Below are 19,936 nucleotides of genomic sequence, written 5' to 3'. Positions count from 1 at the left end.
GGGGGGGGGGGGGGTATTAATTTATCTTTAAAGCTTTGGATTCCAGTGCTAGATATTAATTCATGAATAGTAAAAATTTTCACCTTACAGAGGACTAATGAGCTTTCAACCTTTCCTGTGATAAGAAATATAATGGAGATAGCGTCCATCATATCCAGGCATAGGTCTATACATCGGGCTTCCTCTGGTCTAAACAGTACATAGTTTATGAACACAGGTCATTCAATACATAGTTCATGTACACAGTTCACACTATACAGTGTACATAGTTCATGTTTAGCGTAAACAGTTAAAACAATACATAGTTCATGTACACTGTACTCAGTTCACACAGTACATAGTGCATGCACAGTTCACTGCAAAGTACATAGTTTATGTAAATGGTTCCCACAGTACATAGTACACAGTACACAGGTCATGCAGTAGAAAGTGAATGTTTGGTGTACCCACAGTACATTGCTCATGCACCGTTCACATAGTACATAGTTAATATACTCAGTTCACGCAGTGCATAGTTAATGTACACAGTACTTAGTTAATGTACACAGTTCACCCAGTACATAGTTAATATATCCTGTTCACACAGAACATAGTTCATAAATATAACAGTCAGTAGTCACACATTACTTAGTTCACAGTACATAGTTCATGTAGTATACACAGTTCTCACAATACATAGTTCATAAACAGTGTACACAATTCCCACAGTACATACCTCATGCACAGGTTACACAGTACATAACTTGTGTATTGTGAAATAGTACACAGTTCGCACAGTACATAGTTATTGAAATATACCCTTACTATAATTTATAGTAAGGGTATATTGAGTACATAGTTGATCTTCAATACACTATTGAACACAGTTCACATAGCACATAGTAGATGCAAAATGCACCAAAAACAGGCGATAAAGAATCAGTGCTGTTTCTGTATGTTATACAAGACAGAATATATACATTGTTTTATATACAATTAACATAATATACAGTTTCTTCGTAGTTTACAGAACATAGTTCATTAAGTATACAGAACATAATTTATACAGTACAAAGTACATGTACAATTCAGAAATTATACAACACACTGGAGTACAGTTAATTCAGCAGTAAATATTTCATAATTGTTTAATTTCTTACCCGATTTTTTTGGGAAGTATGTCAGGCCCTGTAAGGTTTCCATCAACACGCACATCTTTAAAGAAAAGTGTTGATTATCATCATTTCTGTTCAGTACTTAACGCAATAATTGCGTAGATATAAATAAAAAGAAGTTGAGAACTAGAAAAATTGAAATCCCCGTCATTCTATTTAATTAATTCTGCCCCTAAAATATTCTTAGAAAAATAGCAGTTGTAAACTTGTAATACTTGCAAATCATAAAATCCTATGCAGCAACATTTCTGAAGGATATGAATAACAGGAAGAACAAAGACGCCATTTATTCCAGTTTTTAGGTTTCACTGTATTGCCAGGAAACCATTGTTACCCATGGCCAAAAATGCGACTTTTTATTATTAACGGCTTTTTTTAATTCGTAATTGGTATTCCCTTTTTCGTATGGAAACTTAGATCTATGTCATTTATACATTACCTGTATCGTGTCGGAAAATACATTTATACATTACCTGTATCGTGTCTGAAAATACATTTATACATTACCTGTATCGTGTCTGAAAATACATTTATACATTACCTGTATCGTGTCTGAAAATACATTTATACATTACCTGTATCGTGTCTGATACCTGTATCGTGTCTGAAAATACATTTATACATTACCTGTATCGTGTCTGAAAATGTCTAGAACATCCTCTTTTCTTATGATCTCAATAATATCAGACATTTTTCAATCTTACGTCTGAAATCACTGTTGTACAACATATATTGCGAAAGTTTTGAAAAAATAATACAAATTAAGGGGGGGCAGGTAATAAAAAATTGATAGTGAACGTTTTCAATCTTTTTCAAAAAATTCTGAATTGATTGATTGATTGATAAACGTTTATTTCTTCACACCTTGTGACTGGTGTCTTAAATCTTGTCATACAATCGAAATTAATTAAAAAAAAACACAATAATACTGAAAAAAAAAACTAAATTATCACAGCAAGGTATATAGACAGTAATATAAAAGAGGTATATTACTGGTCCGTTTAGCAGACGTTCCTGAAAACCCCAGCCATTCCCCCAGGGACGAGTGACGAGTCTACTGGGGGTTGAGCTGGGGAAAGGAACTAAACCGTCATCTTGCAAGCTTGAGAGGGATCTTCAGGTGTAGATTTATCCAGGATCGAATTGAGTCCCTCTCTCATATCCAGGTCTGCATTTGAACCTGACATGATTTATTTCTTGTTCCGGAAATCTGATTGGTGAATTAGCGATGTGTCCTTCCTGGAATGCTGGGTCTTTTTGGAGTAAGCTGATGTTTCTTTTTTCGTTGTCTTGTGTATTGGCGTTGGTGAGGTCTGAGAAGAATAGGTGTTCCTTGTGGAGGTGGAGATTCGCTTTCCAACCCTTCTTCCTTGTGGATCTGTCTCTGTGGACTGTCTTGGTTCTAATTCTTCTTCCTTCTGAGTCTGTTGCCACTTTAGCTAAAGCGTAATAGTGTACTGTTTATATGAGCCAGGCCAAATCCAGGCCTAATCAGGCAGTTTCTAGCCAATCAAGGCAGTGCAAGACAGGATCCATCCAATAACAGGCTTTTCAGGATTTGATCTTGAAACCGGGGGTTCACAGTGAACGTTTGTGAATTACAGAGAATATATTTAAGAAGGCTAGGCCCGTTTCAGGTTTTTTCTCCATATCACTTCTATTTTTGCGAAGTCTCCCTTTAACATTTCGTATTATCTTCAAAGTCTTTTTAAAAATATTTTCTAATGCGAATCTAATCTATCAGGGTGTCAGTTCAATTAACCAATTACAGGGTGGCCAAAACTTTTTTGAACCCATCCGTACAAAAATCCGTACATTTTCAGAAGAAATCCGTACAATCCGTACAATTTTCGAAAAACAATCCGTACAATCCGTACAATTTTTTTTTTTAAAAATCCGTACAATCCGTACATTTTTTTAAACCAATCCGTACATTTTTTTAAAGATCCNAGGATACTGGGTACAGGATACTGGAACATCTTCTTGAATAAGCAATCAAATAAGTACTTATGGAACATATTCTCAAATAAACACTTCTTGGACATATCTCGAAAATTATGAATGAATTTTGATTGTCAATTGAAACATTAATCAATCTAATATTATTTAGAATGCAGAAAATAAGTTAAACTAACTTCATTTTGACGAGAATTTTTTTTTTATTTTCATGAAAAATTTGCTGAAATGAGTGAAAATTTAAAAAAACGGTGTATTTTCCAGGATAAAATCCGTACAATCCGTACAATTTGAAAACAAATCCGTACAATCCGTACAATCCGTACAATCCGTACAATTTTAGGGTTAAAAAAAATCAATCCGTACAATCCGTACATTTTGGCCACCCTGCAATTAGTTTATAAAGTTTGTAAAATTACGAAGAAAAAAAATTGTATAAATTAACGAGGAGTCCCAACTCTAGAAGCAATTTCATGTGATCCCTAAAAGCTATGTAAGGTCAACTAATTAAAGGTTCTCTGTAAAGTTGACATGCACATTGCTGCTACAGAAACTATGGAGGAATTTTTCGTATGTCAACATGAGCTAGAAAAACAACGATATCATCCACATTCTTTAAGATTTAAAAAGTTCCTTTGTGAATCGGGGAATGCAACTCTGTACGTGAAGAGTCACAACAGAGCCAGCGATTTAAAAACTTCGGCTCGAGCCGTAATTCCTTAAACCCAACTTTAAGACCCAACTCTGACGACAGCTTGTGTCACGTGATTACCAGCTTCAAGATCTTAGGCTCAACTTAATGAGTTAGGCCCAATGAAAATAAAACCAACCTTGGTTGGTTTTGTTTTCAACACTGTTGAAAAGATGCAGCTTGAAACCAAAAGCTCAAGCCGTAAATAAGGCCTAACGACAGCTTAGACCTGAGCCAAATTTTCCCGAATTTTTATAATCGCGGGCTCAGTTAAGACAACTTTAATTTGTTCTTTTTTAATATTTTTTATATTATTATTTGTGCACTGTCCAATGTGCATCTAAACTCAAACATTTTTACAAGAAATTTCTCTGAATATCTGAAAAATAACAAAGTTCTTTAGTTATTTATTAATAAGATTTATACATTATATTTTGTACAATGTTTAAAAAAAAAAATTATCATAATAAATTTTGCAATACAATAAAATTTCAACAATTATTATGATTATAAAACAATATAATTTGCAAGATTAACTTGGTTGGATAATCAAGGGATTTGATTTATAAAAATATTCCAAACTTATATTTGTAGCAATTGTAACCATTGGTAACACAAAGTAGATGCATAAATTACGCAATTCAATTTTTCACTTTTATTTAGAAAATTAGTGGAAAGCATTTATTTAGTCCCTTATTTTTGTTTGTTCTCGTTAATTCATGTTTAAAAATAAGTCTTGTTTAAATTTTAATAAAACGTCAATATCTTGATTAAACTAATTTTAAAAAGATTTCTTCTCTGAAGTATCCTATATTTAAAAAAACGCAGTCTTGTATAACTCTAAGGATAGGACTCCAGCCACTAATATCAAAATCAAGAGTTTAGTTTGCTTAGACATGATTTTGATAGATTATCAACTTAAAACCATATTTAACTTAAACCTAGTTTGAAAAGTCAGTTTTAACTCCATTTTCCAAACTTAAAGTTAAACCCGGCTTAAGTTTAGTGTGTATAGAACTAAGATGAGGGAAAAGGATTGAGTGTGACGCATTAAAACAGTAAATTTCAACACGATGGACATTTTCTTGACATGGTAGAGGGGACATTTGCCAGGGTTTGTGAAATAATTGTTTTCTTACTTTCCTAGTTTTACACACAATAGCTTGTCCTGTTCCCACGAGTTGGTAATGGGTTTGCTATTTATAATGATAGGATAGATTATCTCTGATCGTTTACTCCTTCAGGAACCTTAGCAACCACCCCGTCTAGCGCCTTGGTCATGCAAACCTGTTAATACAAAATATTTATTAAATATTTATAAGAGCCGCGTTTGTGTTCTGAACCCATTTAAATTAATAACGTAAACTTACATCAACCCCTTGAGATAATAAGTTGTGACTTTTGAGCCTCAGGTATGGGGTCATAACTTTGAAAAATCTTGAAAGGTATAGGGTCAAAAAGGAACTTAATTATCTAAATTAACGAGAAAAAATGCGTTATCGCATATAAAAAGATGATGTTAAAGAAGAGTTAAGTAAAGGTATTATTTCATAACAAATCCCCGAATCCCCGATTCAAATCCTCATAAATCTTTAACTTAAAATCGATGATTTAAGATTTGAACCGGCGACCTAGGTCAAATGCATTGAATTCGTTTACCTGGCATCCTAGTCGTGAGGTATCAGTTAAACCGAATGCAAGATCTAGCATATCCAATTCTTCATCTGTTACAACATCTTCAATCTTTTTGTAGTCCTGAAATTAATAATATTAATATCAATATAATAATTAATTATAATTAATGATAATGATATTAACTAATTATAATAATAACTAGCTGAAGTGCTCGGCGGTGCCCGTGGAAAAAATTGGAATTTTGAAAAAAATTTAACTCATTGATTTAAAAGAAATAAATGTCGGAATTTTTTAGCCCATTCTGTCCAGCCATTTGGACATCTAAAGCTAACATATATGCAAACAAAAAAATTAAAATTTTGAAACAAAAATTTAGATTTAAAAAAAACTAAATTATTATTTGACAAAAAAATTTGAATTTGTTTAGCCTACTTTACACCCAGGGTACACCCATGGTTTCCCTCATAAAATTTCAATCCATTCGGTCCAGCCGTTTGGCCAGCTATAGCCGACATATATATTTGAGCGAAGAGCTTTATTTTTTAGATAATAATAGCAGTCAACCCTTATCCTCTATGGGAAAGGCTTGAGCTTCCTCCCATTAAAGTTCTAAAGGACTAACTGAGTGTAATTTTATTAGTCAGAGTCAAGCCCAAGGCGCTGATTACCACGTTAAATTTAAGTATATTAATGTTGAAATGAAAATTTTACGTGTTTTCAATCATAACTTCTCTTTCCTTTTGAAATTAAAAAAGGAGGAGAAACGTCACAAGTCGTTGAACTTTTGCTTTTGTCTAGATCGAATTGATTATTGATATCATTGTTATTATTGTTATAAAGAACTGTTCACTAGTGTACTGTGCTGTCTATGTGTGTACTGTACTGTATGAATATGTGCTGTAGTGTATGTGTGAACTGTAATGTGTGTTTGTGTACTGTGCTGTATGTATGTGTGCTGTACTGTATGTGTATGTATTGTACTGTATGTGTGTGTAGTGTACAGTATGTATGTGTGTGTGTGTGTCCTGTACTGTGTGTATGTGTACTCTGTATGTGTGTGTGTACTGTACTGTATGTTTTTGTACTGTACTGTATGTGTGTGTACTGTATAGTATGTGTGTAGTGTGTGTGTGTTATGTTTGTTTATGTACTGTTTGTGTGTGTACTGTATAGTATGTGTGTAGTTTGTGTGTTATGTTTGTTTATGTACTGTTTGTGTGTGTACTGTATTTGTGTTTACTGTACTGTATGTATGTGTGTTTACTGTACTGTGTGTGTACTGTATAACTCACCTCTGGTGAGAATATAAGATGGCAGGTTGAGCACGCCAGAGTTCCCTCACAAGCACCAAATCCATCAATATCAACATCATTATTGATTGCAACATCAAGCAGATTCTCTCCTTCACTTGCCTGATAATAACAATAACAATAATAACAATAACACTAATATGTTATAATATAACAATAACCATAACTATTTTTGCAACAATAACAATAACAATAACAATAACAATAACAATAACAGTAACAGTAATAATGACAATAATAATAATTATAAATAAAACAAGATCAACAGCAATAATTATGACCGTGACCGTGACCATGACCATGACCATGACCATGACCATGACCATGACCATGACCATGACCATGACCATTGCCATGACCATGTCCATGGCATTACTAATAATAATACTGAAAAAGACATAATCAATAAAAGTAACAATAAAAATGAAAATACCCAAAATCTTTCCTATAACAATGAAAAAGTTTTTATTGATTAGGATCTAAAACAATAGTTAAATTCATATCTAACTTTACATTTTTAAAAAATATTAAAATTCAGAAACTTTACCTTAACTGTAACTCGTTCTCCTGATCCAAGCTCGTATGTTACGCTTAAATTCTTTTCTAGCAATACAGAGCTTAGTCCTAGGCTCCTGGAAAAATAATTCAATTAAAGGGAGTGTTAGCGAAACTAAAAGGGTGGATTGGCTTACGTCGAAAAATTTTCGATGGTGATTTTTAACAATCTTATTTTTATCTGTTGTGTCTATGAGTAAATTGTTAAAAATGACTTATACCGAAAAACTTAGCGTCCATACAAATTTAGAAAGCTGCAATATTTTACTCGGATCGTAAAAAAATAAAAAATAAATTTAATTCCAAATCGTTCAGATATCACAACCTATTAACATCGATTTTTTGAAAATTCTATTTAAAAATATTTAAAATTATTATCCTTACCTTGACCTTGTAGTTTTTGTTAGATGAGACTGCCCTGTAGAAAACAAGTTGAAAAATTATGCTTAGAACGAAAAAGTTTTTTTTCGTAAAAAATTAATTTAATTTGAGGTTCAAGGATATATAACTATATCCTTAAAAATGTTTTGTCTGATCCGAAATGCATGAAGCAATCATCATCTTTTCTTATAAAATTGATTTTTTTTCAATTGTGACACCACATTTTTGCACTTTGTAAGTGGAGGAACACTTGAACTTACACCAACTGGCCCTTTTAGAGAGGTCTGAACAAATTTTGCTCCGCAAAGCATAAATTAAAATTTATTGTGACATGTGAATTTTTTGGAAAAAAATATTCAAGTAATCAATTCACATCATTTGAGTTCAGCTAAAATATTCCATAAGCTATCTAAAATCTGCATATCTAAATGGCATGTGGAAAGTAATCATTTTCAAAAGAAAAAGGGGTGCAAGTAGTGCTGGTTATCGTTATGGTTTATTTTAATAAACAAAACTTTTAATGAAACTTATAAGATTTCAAAACTGTATTATTCTGTTTAGGATAGTTTTTTTTTTGAAAATTAATTAATCCTGAAAAATGAAAAATTATTGTTAAAACACGTTTTTAGTCGGTCTTTTGAATAAATTTTCTGTTAGGGTTAAATTTTAACAAAGTGTAAGAGAAGCAAATGTTAAGAATTAACAACTTTAAAAACATCTGCTCTTCCTACTCTACTAAATTTTGACCCTTAAAGAAAAACAAACCAAAAACAAGGTGTCATGATTTCATAATTACGCTGGTCAACTTGGTTCCCTAGAATAGACCTGGAGGACCGAACTGAACGCTGAACTAATAATCTAAACATTTTCTCTGAAAGAAAATTTGAATTATTTTAACTATATAAACTATAAAATACAAAGCTATCAGGGCCAATCTTCTACTTAAATTTTTAATTGCTGCCCAACCTTGCAGTATTTTCTCTTCAAAAAAAAAATTTCGGATTTAATTTTTTTTTGTGGATTTTCAAATTTTTTTTATTCTTTGCATCCACAACATTCCCTGAGATCGTGTGAGGTCCCATACAAAATTTGAGCCCGATCCGTTCAGCCGTTTTGACGTTTATTGGATACAAAAATACAAGCAAAGTATATAAAAATAGATATTTAATACTGTTCTGTGTACAGTTCATATTATTTTACACTGTGCAGTACGGAATGATATCTGCAAGAAGACCACCTGCAGTACATAAAGTATCACGCATACAGGGTTACCCACAATGACTTCAGAGCCGATTGGATATAATTAAGTCAGTCTTTTTCTTTAACTTCATAGTTCCTTACAGTTATACATTATTTCTTTTTATTGGCAAATCATTTAATATAAAGGGAGTTCTGGGTTGTAGGGAGGGGTGTTTATGCTTAGGTCTTACATAAAGTCTTCTAATGATATCTATCTAAGACATAAGCATCAGTTTAATCCTAAGATCGTTTAAGACGTCAATAAAGTTTCATCCTTTGTGGGTAACCCTGTATAAAAGTCAAGATCCCCTCATTAGTTTATTTATGAACTTAAAGTATAGTATCCTTCTTAATATCATATTCACGCCAAACTAAAGTAACCTTCACGTAAGATTAAAGTCTTAGAGGGACAGGCAGGTGGTTGAACTGTCTTCGTTATTTAATAATTTTTTAAAAACCGATTCTGAAACGTCGAATTTGCGCTCAAACTCAGGATTTACAGATCTTTAAAAAGTTTTATATGTCTCAAATGAATCCTAAAGAAGCTTTATAAAACACTGCATACTCAGTTCAACTACCTTACATAACCGGTCTGTCCCTTTTAATGTTTACAATCAGAACTCCTTATTGTGGAGCTATTGAGTAGAAAATAACTGAAATGTTTTTAATTTCTTGTTTGTAACTGGATAAATTTAATTTTCTTATAAAATTAAAATATAGGAGACAAGAGGTTACAAACTCATACCAGGCGTATAAATTTCACATTCTTCTGTTTGATTCATAAGAGGGGGGGGGACAGGGTCGAGATAAGGGTCTGCAAATAGTCGTCTTATCTTGTGAAAATTATTTTAAATATGTAAATTATAAATATTGTAATAAAAAGAAAAGTTACTTGAATATTTCTTGTTTGTTAAAATTAAATAATGCAATAAAAAATGGTACCAATGTTGAAACTATTCCATGTGAATGAAAAAAAAACAATTTTCCCCAAAATAAATTTTTAACCACCTAATTATACGGAACGAACAGAGTAAACAGAAGTTTTGCAAAAAAACAAAGAAAGATAAGAAATTGGCCCCTGCAGATGGCACACCGTGAAATCTATTTTTAACTATACAATTTTCTTGTTTGTTTGTATATTTTTATGTATCCAATACACGTCAAAACAGCTGAACCGATTGGGCCATATTTTTTTGAGGCAACTCACATGACCCCAAGGAAGAGAGATGGTTGAAATTGTAAAATTAGTGCGTGGATAAAAATATTTAACTTAAAAAAAGAAGTAAAGAGAAAAAGCCTGATAAGTAAACAAAGTTAAGTAATAAGTTTGTCAGATCGAAAAAACATACGCGAAGCTTTATAAATACGAAGTATGCATATAATTGACAATTAAGAAAATTTTAAAACACCCTGACAAGTTTTTTATTTAATCAATATTATGCTTTATTTCCAAAAATATGGAATTAGATTGGATCGAATTAGAGCTGAAAGAAATTTAATCTTCAAAATCGATTAAAATAAAAGTCGCCAAGACCTATATAGACTGATATGCAAATTATATCTGTAAAAAAAACCTGTGTATCATGTGGATAAACTTAGACTTTACTGATTTTAATAACATATGTTACCCTCTGTTCCAACCCTTACGCTGAGTATCCTCCCTTTTCCTTATACTCCCTCACCTCCTCCATACATTTTTTCTGATTTTTCATCATTCATATGTTTAAAATGTTCAATGTACATTGTTTTTATTTGCAATTCTCATTCGTTTATAGTGGGCCAACCAATTAAAACAACCTACTCTGGTTAGGCGGGTCCAAACTACATAGTAAATTGTGATTTTTTTATTTGTATTATCTCATGCTTTGTGGTTGAATAAAAATATGAAATGTTTTTCATTCATGAATAGTTAATATCAATAAACATATAGTTGTCTTGTTCTTAATTAATTAAACTTCTCAAAAGCTTAGAAATATAAAAATTCTAAACAATAATAATTAATAAATTAACAAATAAAAATAATTCAAAATGAATAAAAAATTGCCTGTTCTAGATTGTTTAAGAGTATAGAGTACAAATTGTAATATTAGTAATAATCTAAATTAGTTAATGTATACAATTATTACGTTATAGAATGTCATTATTCTTCCCAATAAATACGAATATTGTTGAGAATAAAAAATCTGAGCCATTTAATAAATAACTATTGAATAGTGCACTGTACTGTGTATTATGCAAACTGCCTAATAGTGCCTAGAAAGGCAAGCCTCCCGCATTTCCAGGGTTACAGTGAACATCAGGCAATGTTCACAACCAGAGTACACACAGCTAGTACAAACACAACCCGAGAACACGCAACACAGAGTACAGACTCACACCAGTAGAGTACACACACACAACACGGACTATACATAAACTGCTCATAACACACACACACAACACAGAGTACACAATGAACACACACAAAACAGAGTACACACATCAAAAAAAGTGTTTGTTGAACTTATACAACACAACACCATAACATAGCCCTGCAAACACAAGTGTGAGCCGAACAAAAGGAATAATACTCGAAAGAGGGAAATAAGGCGAGTTGGCAAGGAAAACACTCTTTTCTATCAGACACAGATAGATGATAACTTCTTGAAAATGTATATTTCAGTAACGAGGTTTCCTACAAAATACAAATTGTTATTGGCGAACATGTATATAAATAATAATTGTTAATAAAGATTAAACAGTTGAAGGTTTTATCAATAAATGAGTGTTGAATAATTGGTTTAGAAACATGTACCATTGAAAATTGAACAAAGGCTTAAAGGTATTGTTGCGAACTGATAAATAAACAGGTTTAAAAAATAAAGGTACTGTTGTGAATTGGGTATGTGGAACTTACAATCTAGAAAACTGTGTTGGGCCGAAAAGTTGTTTGAACTGAAGTCTAAAGCAATTTATTCTTCTGAAATGAATATTTATCTAGTTAAAGTAATTTCACTGTTTATTTGTAAATGATTCACTGAAAATTATGTTTAAATGGGTTCTTTTAATGCACTTTAAGTTTTATTAGCTCCATGAGGTTATTGTTTATATTTATGCAAAATCCTTGGCAATGTTTGGTTTGGTGGGTGGACGGAGGGTTTAACGGAGGTACAGTTTATCGGAGACGACCTTTACAACAGGGTTACATTAGGGGGTATGGTACACAACAAGACGTAGTTTCTAATTTAACTGCTTATGCCACCTATTTATCGCACTTGTATACTAAAAACGAAAATATCTTAATACATAATTACAGAGAAATAAAAATTGTCAAATTTTAAATTAAATTTTTAAATGCCTTTTCCATTTTCGAACTACTCCTAGGAACATTGGGTTGCCAAGTCAAAATGTAAATTGTTGTCATCTTCAAGAGAGTCTAGAAGGAACATTAACATTATATCTGAAATTAACAATGATCGATATTTAGGACAGGACAGCATGATCAATTTATTATTTATTTTTCCCCTTCAAATCACAGAAAATGCATATTGGATGGATTAGATTAATGTTTCGATCGACATTTAATTTAATTGTACAACCTAATTTTTACATGCATTATAAATTGTACAACATTTGCGAAACATTTGTGCAAAACATAAATAAAACAGAGATCACTAAATATTACAATTTAAAATTTAATAAAATGCAAAATACTAAAATTGGCAACATAACTTCGAGCCTGTAGAGTCTACACTAGTTAGGAACAATATCTGACAAAATATCAGTTAAAAATAGTAAACAGACATGACACTTAACATCTTGTTAATTTGGTAACAGTGAACATTAATTAAAATAACTGAATTGAAAGCTCAGTATTTAAGGGTTTATCAAAAGAATGGTAAAAATGTCTTAAAATCATTTAACGATTTAAACAATGCAAACAGTCGGACTAAAACAACTTTGATATCTCGCGCACAAGAATAGCGATTGCAAGCGCGACAATGGCGCCAAGGGTGGCTCGGATAATCTGCTCGTTTTTTTTTATCAGGGGTTGAGGTGGTGGAGGAGGTGGGTCTTCAGGTAGTCCCAACATCTAGATAGATAGATAGATATAAATATAAAAAATCGATTACTTATTTCTGAAAAAAGGTTAATGTGACGAGATCGGATTTAATAAAAAGCAGAACTAAGCATGGCCACTTAAATACTTTAGACCAGTGAAGGCTATGGTATTTGGGGGGTTTTCAGGTCCAAACGGGTGTTGAGAATGAAAAAATAATGTAAGCCCCCTGGAAAAATTCTTAATGAGTCTCAGGTAAACGCCCCTGTGAGTGTTTTTTTTTTGCTTACCACGTTTACAATTTTATGTACAATGTCTTCCTATGTACATGAACCGGTCTGTAATAAAGAGATTTTTTTCGAGTTTTACTTTTTTACCTTCCTCGCCATTCGTTGCTCCTTCAACGTTGTTTCCTTCAGCTTCTTAGTTAGTTCCTTCACCTCAACCTGTTGGATATAAAACAGTGTAACCCAGAACTTCAGAGAAATGGAAAGACTTGATAAAATGTCGTCTTAGGAATCTTTCAATTGGTTTTATACTGTAAGACATAAATCACAGTAATTGTAAAAATTAAATTAAATATGCGGTAACAGTTTTAAAGAGCTCCATATAATTATTTAATTGAAAAACTAAATATCTGCAGCATTCCATTATCAGTAGGTTTAGAAAACGACATTTGATAAATTCGTAAGGTGTCCCTGAAGTTGTAGATTAGACTGTAGGTATTTCTTGAATAATCATGCCCCCACTTGGACCCCCCCCCTCAGGGTTCGAGAAATTTTTTTCTCTCACTTTATTGAGGAAAATAAACTATTTGTAGGAAAATAATTATGATATACAAGATTTTCCTTATATACTACTGGACTTCAAAGCGAGGATGTAAAAAAATGTATATTTTCTGACATAATATCAACAGTCAACACTGACGGACATGTTGTCTTTATCTATCGTATTAAGGTCAGACTAACCAATACTGGTTGTTTATATAATTAAATCAAATAGTAGCAATATAATGAACGAAAAAAAACAGTTTAATAAATTAAATAAAAAGAAATGAAAAGTTGTCAGCATTTTTATTCTTTTTATACTAAACCATTCAAAATTAGGAAATTTCTGTTTATCTCTTATGTGTAGAGATTTGATCTTAAAAGATTTTTTTCCCTTTCTAGCAGGCTTTTATTTTAATTTTATTTTAATTCTTTGATTTTGAACTAGGAAGCCAAAATGTGCCGGGATTTGTGCTGTAGTAAAAAAATCCTTGAAAAATGTATTTTTTTTTTAAGTAGGTTTGAGATGGCTATTGGAAGAGTAGGGTGTTTAATTGACTGACATACAGTTTAAGTCATTTACCATCAATAAAATAATAATTTGATAAAAATATTTGAATAAAAACACTAACTAACCTGATTTACAGTGACTAATGCTGAATCCCAAGCCTTCAATTTAATTTGTGCCTGAAATTTATAAAAAAGTCATTTATGATTAATTACAAATAATTCTTCTTTAGCAATAAACAAACCTTTAAAAAAATTATAGAAAAATTAGGATGAATCATCACTAAATTATGGATCATGTTAACAATTTTCAGGAGTTGATAATACAATACCCCTTCGAAATTTTCGAAGGTCTGTAGAGTAAGTTTTAACCCGAATTCTCCTAGTAGATAAGATTCATAATTCAATAATGTTTTGAACTCCTTCTTAAACTTTCAATATTTAAAGTTGTTACAGCTTAGACCAAAAGTGTGCCTTATTCTGCTACCATTTTTAAATAAAAGGGTGAACATCTTACAAACAAATTGAGTTACTTAAAAGCAAAACAGGCAGGTTATCAACGTTTCCACATTTTCAGATTAACGTAACAAAAGGAAGGAAATTTTAGTTGGAGGATTTTAAAATGTCAATGATTAAGTTATAATTCCTACCTGGAATTTCAATTGTTTGCATGTTATACGATTGAGAGAAAACGAATCTGGAGTATCTTATTTAATTTAGGAAATATATAAAATTTAAGCCTCCTGATTTGCAGAATGACCTCCAAGCCCCTCAAAACCAACTCGCTACTTAGAGACGTAGAGAGAGACACAGAGATGGTTTTGAGGGGCTTAGAGATTCTTTTGCAATTCAGGTGGCTCCGCAGGGCTCTTAGTGACTCTGCACCCCCTCCCTCGATATAGAAGCCATTACATTTCAAACAATAAAATCATTAGTCATAGTTTTAGATAACTAAGGTTTACACCACTGCACCAAAGGGAAAAATAGAGAGATATAGTTGAACCGCATAAACCAAGTTGAACCAGTTTTCTTCGAACTGACCCGGCACACAAGAGAGATATAGTTGAACCGCATAAACCAAGTTGAACCAATTTTCTTCAAACGGACCCGGCACACAAGAGAGATACAGTCGAACCGCATAAATCAAGGTGAACCAGTTTTCTTCAAACGGACCCGGAACTCAAGAGAGGTGGTTCAACTACTTCTTTCTATTCATTAGCTCTAGGTTGCTCAGATTAACCAAAATTAAGTGTTTTACGTGAAGAATACCCATAGATAAATAAATAAACATAGATAGCTTATGTACGCAAAATCACCAAGAATTGTACAGTCCGCGAACTCATACTTCTAGGGGTCAAAGTGTACTTCAATTATAAACGGGGTGGTTTGGTGTTTTAATGGATTGCATAATTGTTAAACCACTCAGGAGTGAATTTTATTTTGAGACTATCAATATATCATATTGACGAGAACTGAAGAAGGACATGAGAAGAACTAAACTAACTTAAATTTCTCTATACTAAACTCATGTACACCACAAGTACTCAATGACATAGAAACAACCAATGTTCAAAATCGACCTAGTTAATCAATATAATATAAATATCTTTAAAACATCTCTGTACATAAATATCGTTCAAGATGAAAAATGTCGTCTTATGCGCAATCTATCTTTATCTATGAGAATACCTCAGACAGCTTGAGCAAAACTTCCAGTGTTTCGGATCCATATCATTTTGATTCGGATCCGGATCCGAGGTAACTTTTGATTCTGTGAATCGGATTTTCCCTATTAAATGTTATGCAAGGTTGTAATTTATAAACTATAGTAATCCTAAAGTTAAAAATGTCGTCATTACTATTATATAAATGTAAAGATTAAATTATTAAAGATAATTTTGAAAAATTTTCGTCATGTAAATAATACATTTCTGAACCATTTTGATTTATTTATTCCATGGTTTTGGTTAATTTTTGGCGCTACCCGGATCCATATCAACGTTTCCTAATACGGATCCGGATCCGACCAAATGATACGGATCCGGATCCGAAACACTGAAAACTTCAATTCTTGTTTCTGCCATTTCTGTAAAATCAGAAGGCCAGATATCCTTGTCTACCGGAACCTGAAATATTTCTACAACCTTACCATCAATAATCATCTTAGACTAAGTTTTAACAAAAAATGTAACGTTTCTGTTTTCTAACCTAAATGTTTTAATAGAAATTTTGCTATTTTTGTTTAAAATTTTTTGATAGCAATGGTTCTGTTTCTGTTCCAAATGTTTTGATAGAAGAAGTTCTGTTTCTGTTTGCTGTTCTAATGTTATGATAGAAATCGTGCTGTTTCTGTTTGCTGTTCTAATGTTTTAATAGAAATTGGGTTGTTTCTACTTTCTGTCCTCTATATAGCTTGATACAAATGGTACTGTTCCTGTTAGCTGTTCTAAATGTTTTAATAGAAATAGTGCTGTACATACAATTAAAATTGAGTGTTCCAAAAAATACTTTTTTTAATTATCAGAATCAGGGACAATCAGGGAAAAGAAAAAAGGAAGAAAAAAATCAAATCAGAATTTTTCTGTATCAACTGTATCCAATTTATTCAATTAAAAAAAATTATAAATTGTTAAAAAAGAAATAGTAATTCGGTTCTTCTGTTCTAAATGTTTTGATAGAAAAGGTACTCTTTCTGTTTTCTGTCCTGAACGTTTTATGGAAATAGTGCAGTTTCTATTTTCTGTTCTAAATGCTTTGAAAGAAGTTGTCCTGTTTCTGTTTTATTGTTCCAAATGTTTGGATAAAAACAGTTCTGTTTCTGTTTACTGTTCCAAATGTTTCGATAAAAAACCGTTCTGTTTCTGTTTACTGTTCTTAATGTTTTGATAGAAATTGTGCTGTTTGTTTTTGTTTAATGTTCCAAATGTTTCGATAAAAAACAGTTCTGTTTCTGTTTTCTGTTCTTAATGTTTTGATAGAAATTGTGCTGTTTCTGTTTAATGTTCCAAATGTTTCGATAAAAAACCGTTCTGTTTCTGTTTTCTGTTCTTAATGTTTTGATAGAAATTGTGCTGTTTGTTATTGTTTAATGTTCCAAATATTTTGATAAAAAACCGTTCTGTTTCTGTTTTCTGTTCTTAATGTTTTGATAGAAATTGCGCTATTTGTTTTTGTTTAATGTTCCAAATGTTTGGATAAAAAACAGTTCTGTCTCTGTTTTCTGTTCTTAATGTTTTGATAGAAATTGTGCTTTTTCTGTTTTATATCCTGAAATGATAACCAGTAACAGTTGCAAAAAATTTTAATATACAGATAAAGCAGGCGGAGATACCAGAAAAAGAATAAATATGAGTAAGAAGAAAGTGTGAAGATTTAGGAATAAAGAAAATGACCTTAGATTTAATTCAAATCTTTCTTATAGATGAGTCCAGTATGTCCAACATTTCGAGTCTTGCTGTTTAAGCTATCAGATTTTAGAAAACTCTGTTTTGTAAGTTAGTAAAAATGGTTTATAATCAATATTTGGACAGTCAAGTTTCGGCGTCAACTGTTTTTATGATTCATATTCTTTGTAAACTGGTGTTGACGGAAAACAGCAACACACTAGACAAATCTGGACAATAGGCCAGTTAGGATTCTGGTGGGGGATGTTTATTATCCCCAGACAATTCTTTCCCGATAGGCCGTACAAATACACACAACAGAGTAACCCCGTCTCAGAAATTCGATAACAAAATCTTTATTTCCTGAAAAAAATATAACATAAATTATAGGTCATGTTTACTTGTACAATGTTATAATGAATGTTAATAGTAGAAAAACTTACGAATTATTTAAGTATAGTCAGGGTGACTTATTTGTTGATCAGTATTGAAATACGTTTTTTTAACTTCTGAAAAATTACAGTTGAATATTTAACGAAATTCACTAATGCTTCTTATGAAAATATTTTGCTTAACTTTAATGATTTCACAACAACGAAAATATTTTAAGCTCCGTCGGAGGAGGACAATGGAATTGCGGGCTGAAAGTTTGGTTTGGCTGTCTCCGACAGGAGATTCAAGTTGAAGACGACATTTTATAGAGGTTTTAAAATTAATGGTTAACAACTGGTTGTTATTAGTATTCAGAAGGATAATGCAGAATTTTAAAATACTGCATCTGCATATTTTTGGAAGTTATTTCAATATTAAACCTTTCAGTAATTAAAGACTAATTTATTTTTTTAAGAATCACTCATTTTTTTCCATTTGTAACTTTCTTTGAAAAAACCAAATTTGATCTGTTATTCTTATTTCTAAGACTTTGCATTGTGTTACTAACAGAAATTTTATGCTTTAATAATCTGTTATTCTTATTTCTAAGAATTTGCATAGTGTTCATAACAGAAATTTGATACCTTACTAATCTGTTATTCTTATTACTAAGACTTTGCATTGTGTTAATAACAGAAATTTGATACCTTAAAAATCTGTTATTCTTATTTCTAAGACTGCATTGTGTTAGTAACAGAAATTTGATACCTTAATAATCTGTTATTCTTATTTCTAAGACTTTGCATTGTGTTAATAACAGAAATATACCATAATAATCTATTATTCTTATTTCCAAGACTTTGCATTGTGTTAATAACAAAAATTTGATACCTTAATAATCTGTTATTCTTATTTCTAAGACTTTGCATTGTGTTAATAACAGAAATTTGATACCTTAATAATCTGTTATTCTTATTTTTAAGACTTTGCATTGTGTTCATAACAGAAACTATCCCTTTCAGAAAGCGATAATAGATCTTTTATGTCTTAACTTTATATTATTAATCATTGACATTGTTTTTTTAGAAAGTTAAGAAAGTTTAAACAATATTTGCTTTAAATTTTAAAAGAAATATTTCAAAATTTTTATTTCTGATCCGAGGATTTCTATAATTTCCTTTTTCTTGATAAATATCTAATATTTGACCATTTGTTTTCTGTTTGGGTTATGAATATTACTCACAGTTTTTTTGTAATAATATCTTTCTGTCTAATTCTAACCTGTGTGATTAGAAGAATGACTTATTGGTTCCAATATGTTGTTTTTTAACTGTAACTGTACTTGGAGAAACTGGTAAGTAATGTTGCAAGGTAGCTTGGAAAATCAGGATTCCAGTAGCAAGCATAACAATTGGGAAAATTCAGAAGATCCGGCAGTTGTTGATCAGATTTAGTTGATATTGATCTTTCTTTAGCAACATACACAGGGTGGCCAAAACTTTTTTGAACAAATCCGTACAAGATCCGTACATTTTCAGAAGAAATCCGTACAATCCGTAAATTTTCGAAAAAAAATCCGTACAATCCGTACAATTTTTTTTTTTAAATCCGTACAATCCGTATATTTTTTTAAACCAATCCGTACATTTTTTTAAAAATCCGTAATTTTTTTAAAAAATCTGTACAACCAGTACAATTTTCGAAAAAATCCCATTTTTGAAAAAAAACATTAAAATTCAATTTTTCATTCATTGTCTTTTGTGTTAAGTTCATGAAAGAGGGTTTAAACTTCTTCAGCAAGAATCAATCTGTAGAAAATTGGCTTCATACATATATACAAACTAAATACTGGGTACATGAAACTAGGTGCATGATACTGGATACTGGATACAAGATACAGGGTACATGATACAGGATACAGGATACTGGGTACAGGATACTGGATAC

The 19,936-nt window shown here is 31.4% G+C and overlaps 3 protein-coding genes across 3 annotated transcripts in view; all 3 read right to left on the bottom strand.

The window, feature by feature from the left end:
- The window catches only part of LOC111715246 (uncharacterized), a 16,420-nt gene extending 13,807 nt beyond the window's left edge, over positions 1 to 2,613 (bottom strand). Inside the window, exons 1-3 of the mRNA XM_023490553.1 lie at positions 1,782 to 2,613; positions 1,140 to 1,194; positions 84 to 189 (exon numbers count right to left, since the gene is read on the bottom strand). Coding sequence (XP_023346321.1) covers positions 84 to 189; positions 1,140 to 1,194; positions 1,782 to 1,845 — 225 coding nt within the window. The 5' untranslated portion in view covers positions 1,846 to 2,613. The remainder of the gene's footprint in view (positions 1 to 83; positions 190 to 1,139; positions 1,195 to 1,781) is intronic.
- Positions 2,614 to 4,305: 1,692 nt separating this feature from the next.
- On the bottom strand, positions 4,306 to 10,584 carry LOC111715243 (adrenodoxin). Its single transcript, XM_023490551.1, has 7 exons — positions 10,550 to 10,584; positions 8,479 to 8,553; positions 7,686 to 7,719; positions 7,294 to 7,378; positions 6,729 to 6,848; positions 5,461 to 5,556; positions 4,306 to 5,088 (listed from the first exon to the last, which is right to left on the bottom strand). Exons 2-7 carry the CDS (start codon positions 8,546 to 8,548, stop codon positions 5,020 to 5,022), a joined length of 474 nt encoding a protein of 157 aa, XP_023346319.1. The 5' UTR covers positions 8,549 to 8,553; positions 10,550 to 10,584; the 3' UTR covers positions 4,306 to 5,019.
- A 1,777-nt stretch (positions 10,585 to 12,361) lies between these two features.
- Positions 12,362 to 14,414, bottom strand: LOC111715242 (DNA repair protein RAD5A; the record flags this gene model as incomplete). The annotated part of the gene is given in 3 exon segments (XM_023490549.1): positions 12,362 to 12,993; positions 13,338 to 13,406; positions 14,364 to 14,414. Coding segments are annotated over 3 exon segments (264 nt in total), but the record flags the coding sequence as incomplete, so codon positions are not given.
- Between the last annotated feature and the right edge of the window lie 5,522 nt (positions 14,415 to 19,936).

Source organism: Eurytemora carolleeae, unplaced genomic scaffold, assembly GCF_000591075.1.
Source record: "Eurytemora carolleeae unplaced genomic scaffold, Eaff_2.0 scaffold1617, whole genome shotgun sequence".
Taxonomy (NCBI): domain Eukaryota; kingdom Metazoa; phylum Arthropoda; class Copepoda; order Calanoida; family Temoridae; genus Eurytemora; species Eurytemora carolleeae.
This window is presented reverse-complemented; position numbering and strand designations above follow the sequence as displayed.

Coding starts and splice junctions, on each gene's coding strand:
- LOC111715243 (XM_023490551.1), bottom strand. CDS start 8,548: ATGTTTAGATTATTAGTTCAGCGTTCAGTTCGGTCCTCCAGGTCTATT. Junction 7,379..7,685: donor ACAAAAACTACAAGGTCAAG/GTAAGGATAATA, acceptor TTATTTTTCCAG/GAGCCTAGGACTAAGCTCTG. Junction 5,089..5,460: donor CCTCACGACTAGGATGCCAG/GTAAACGAATTC, acceptor TTGTATTAACAG/GTTTGCATGACCAAGGCGCT.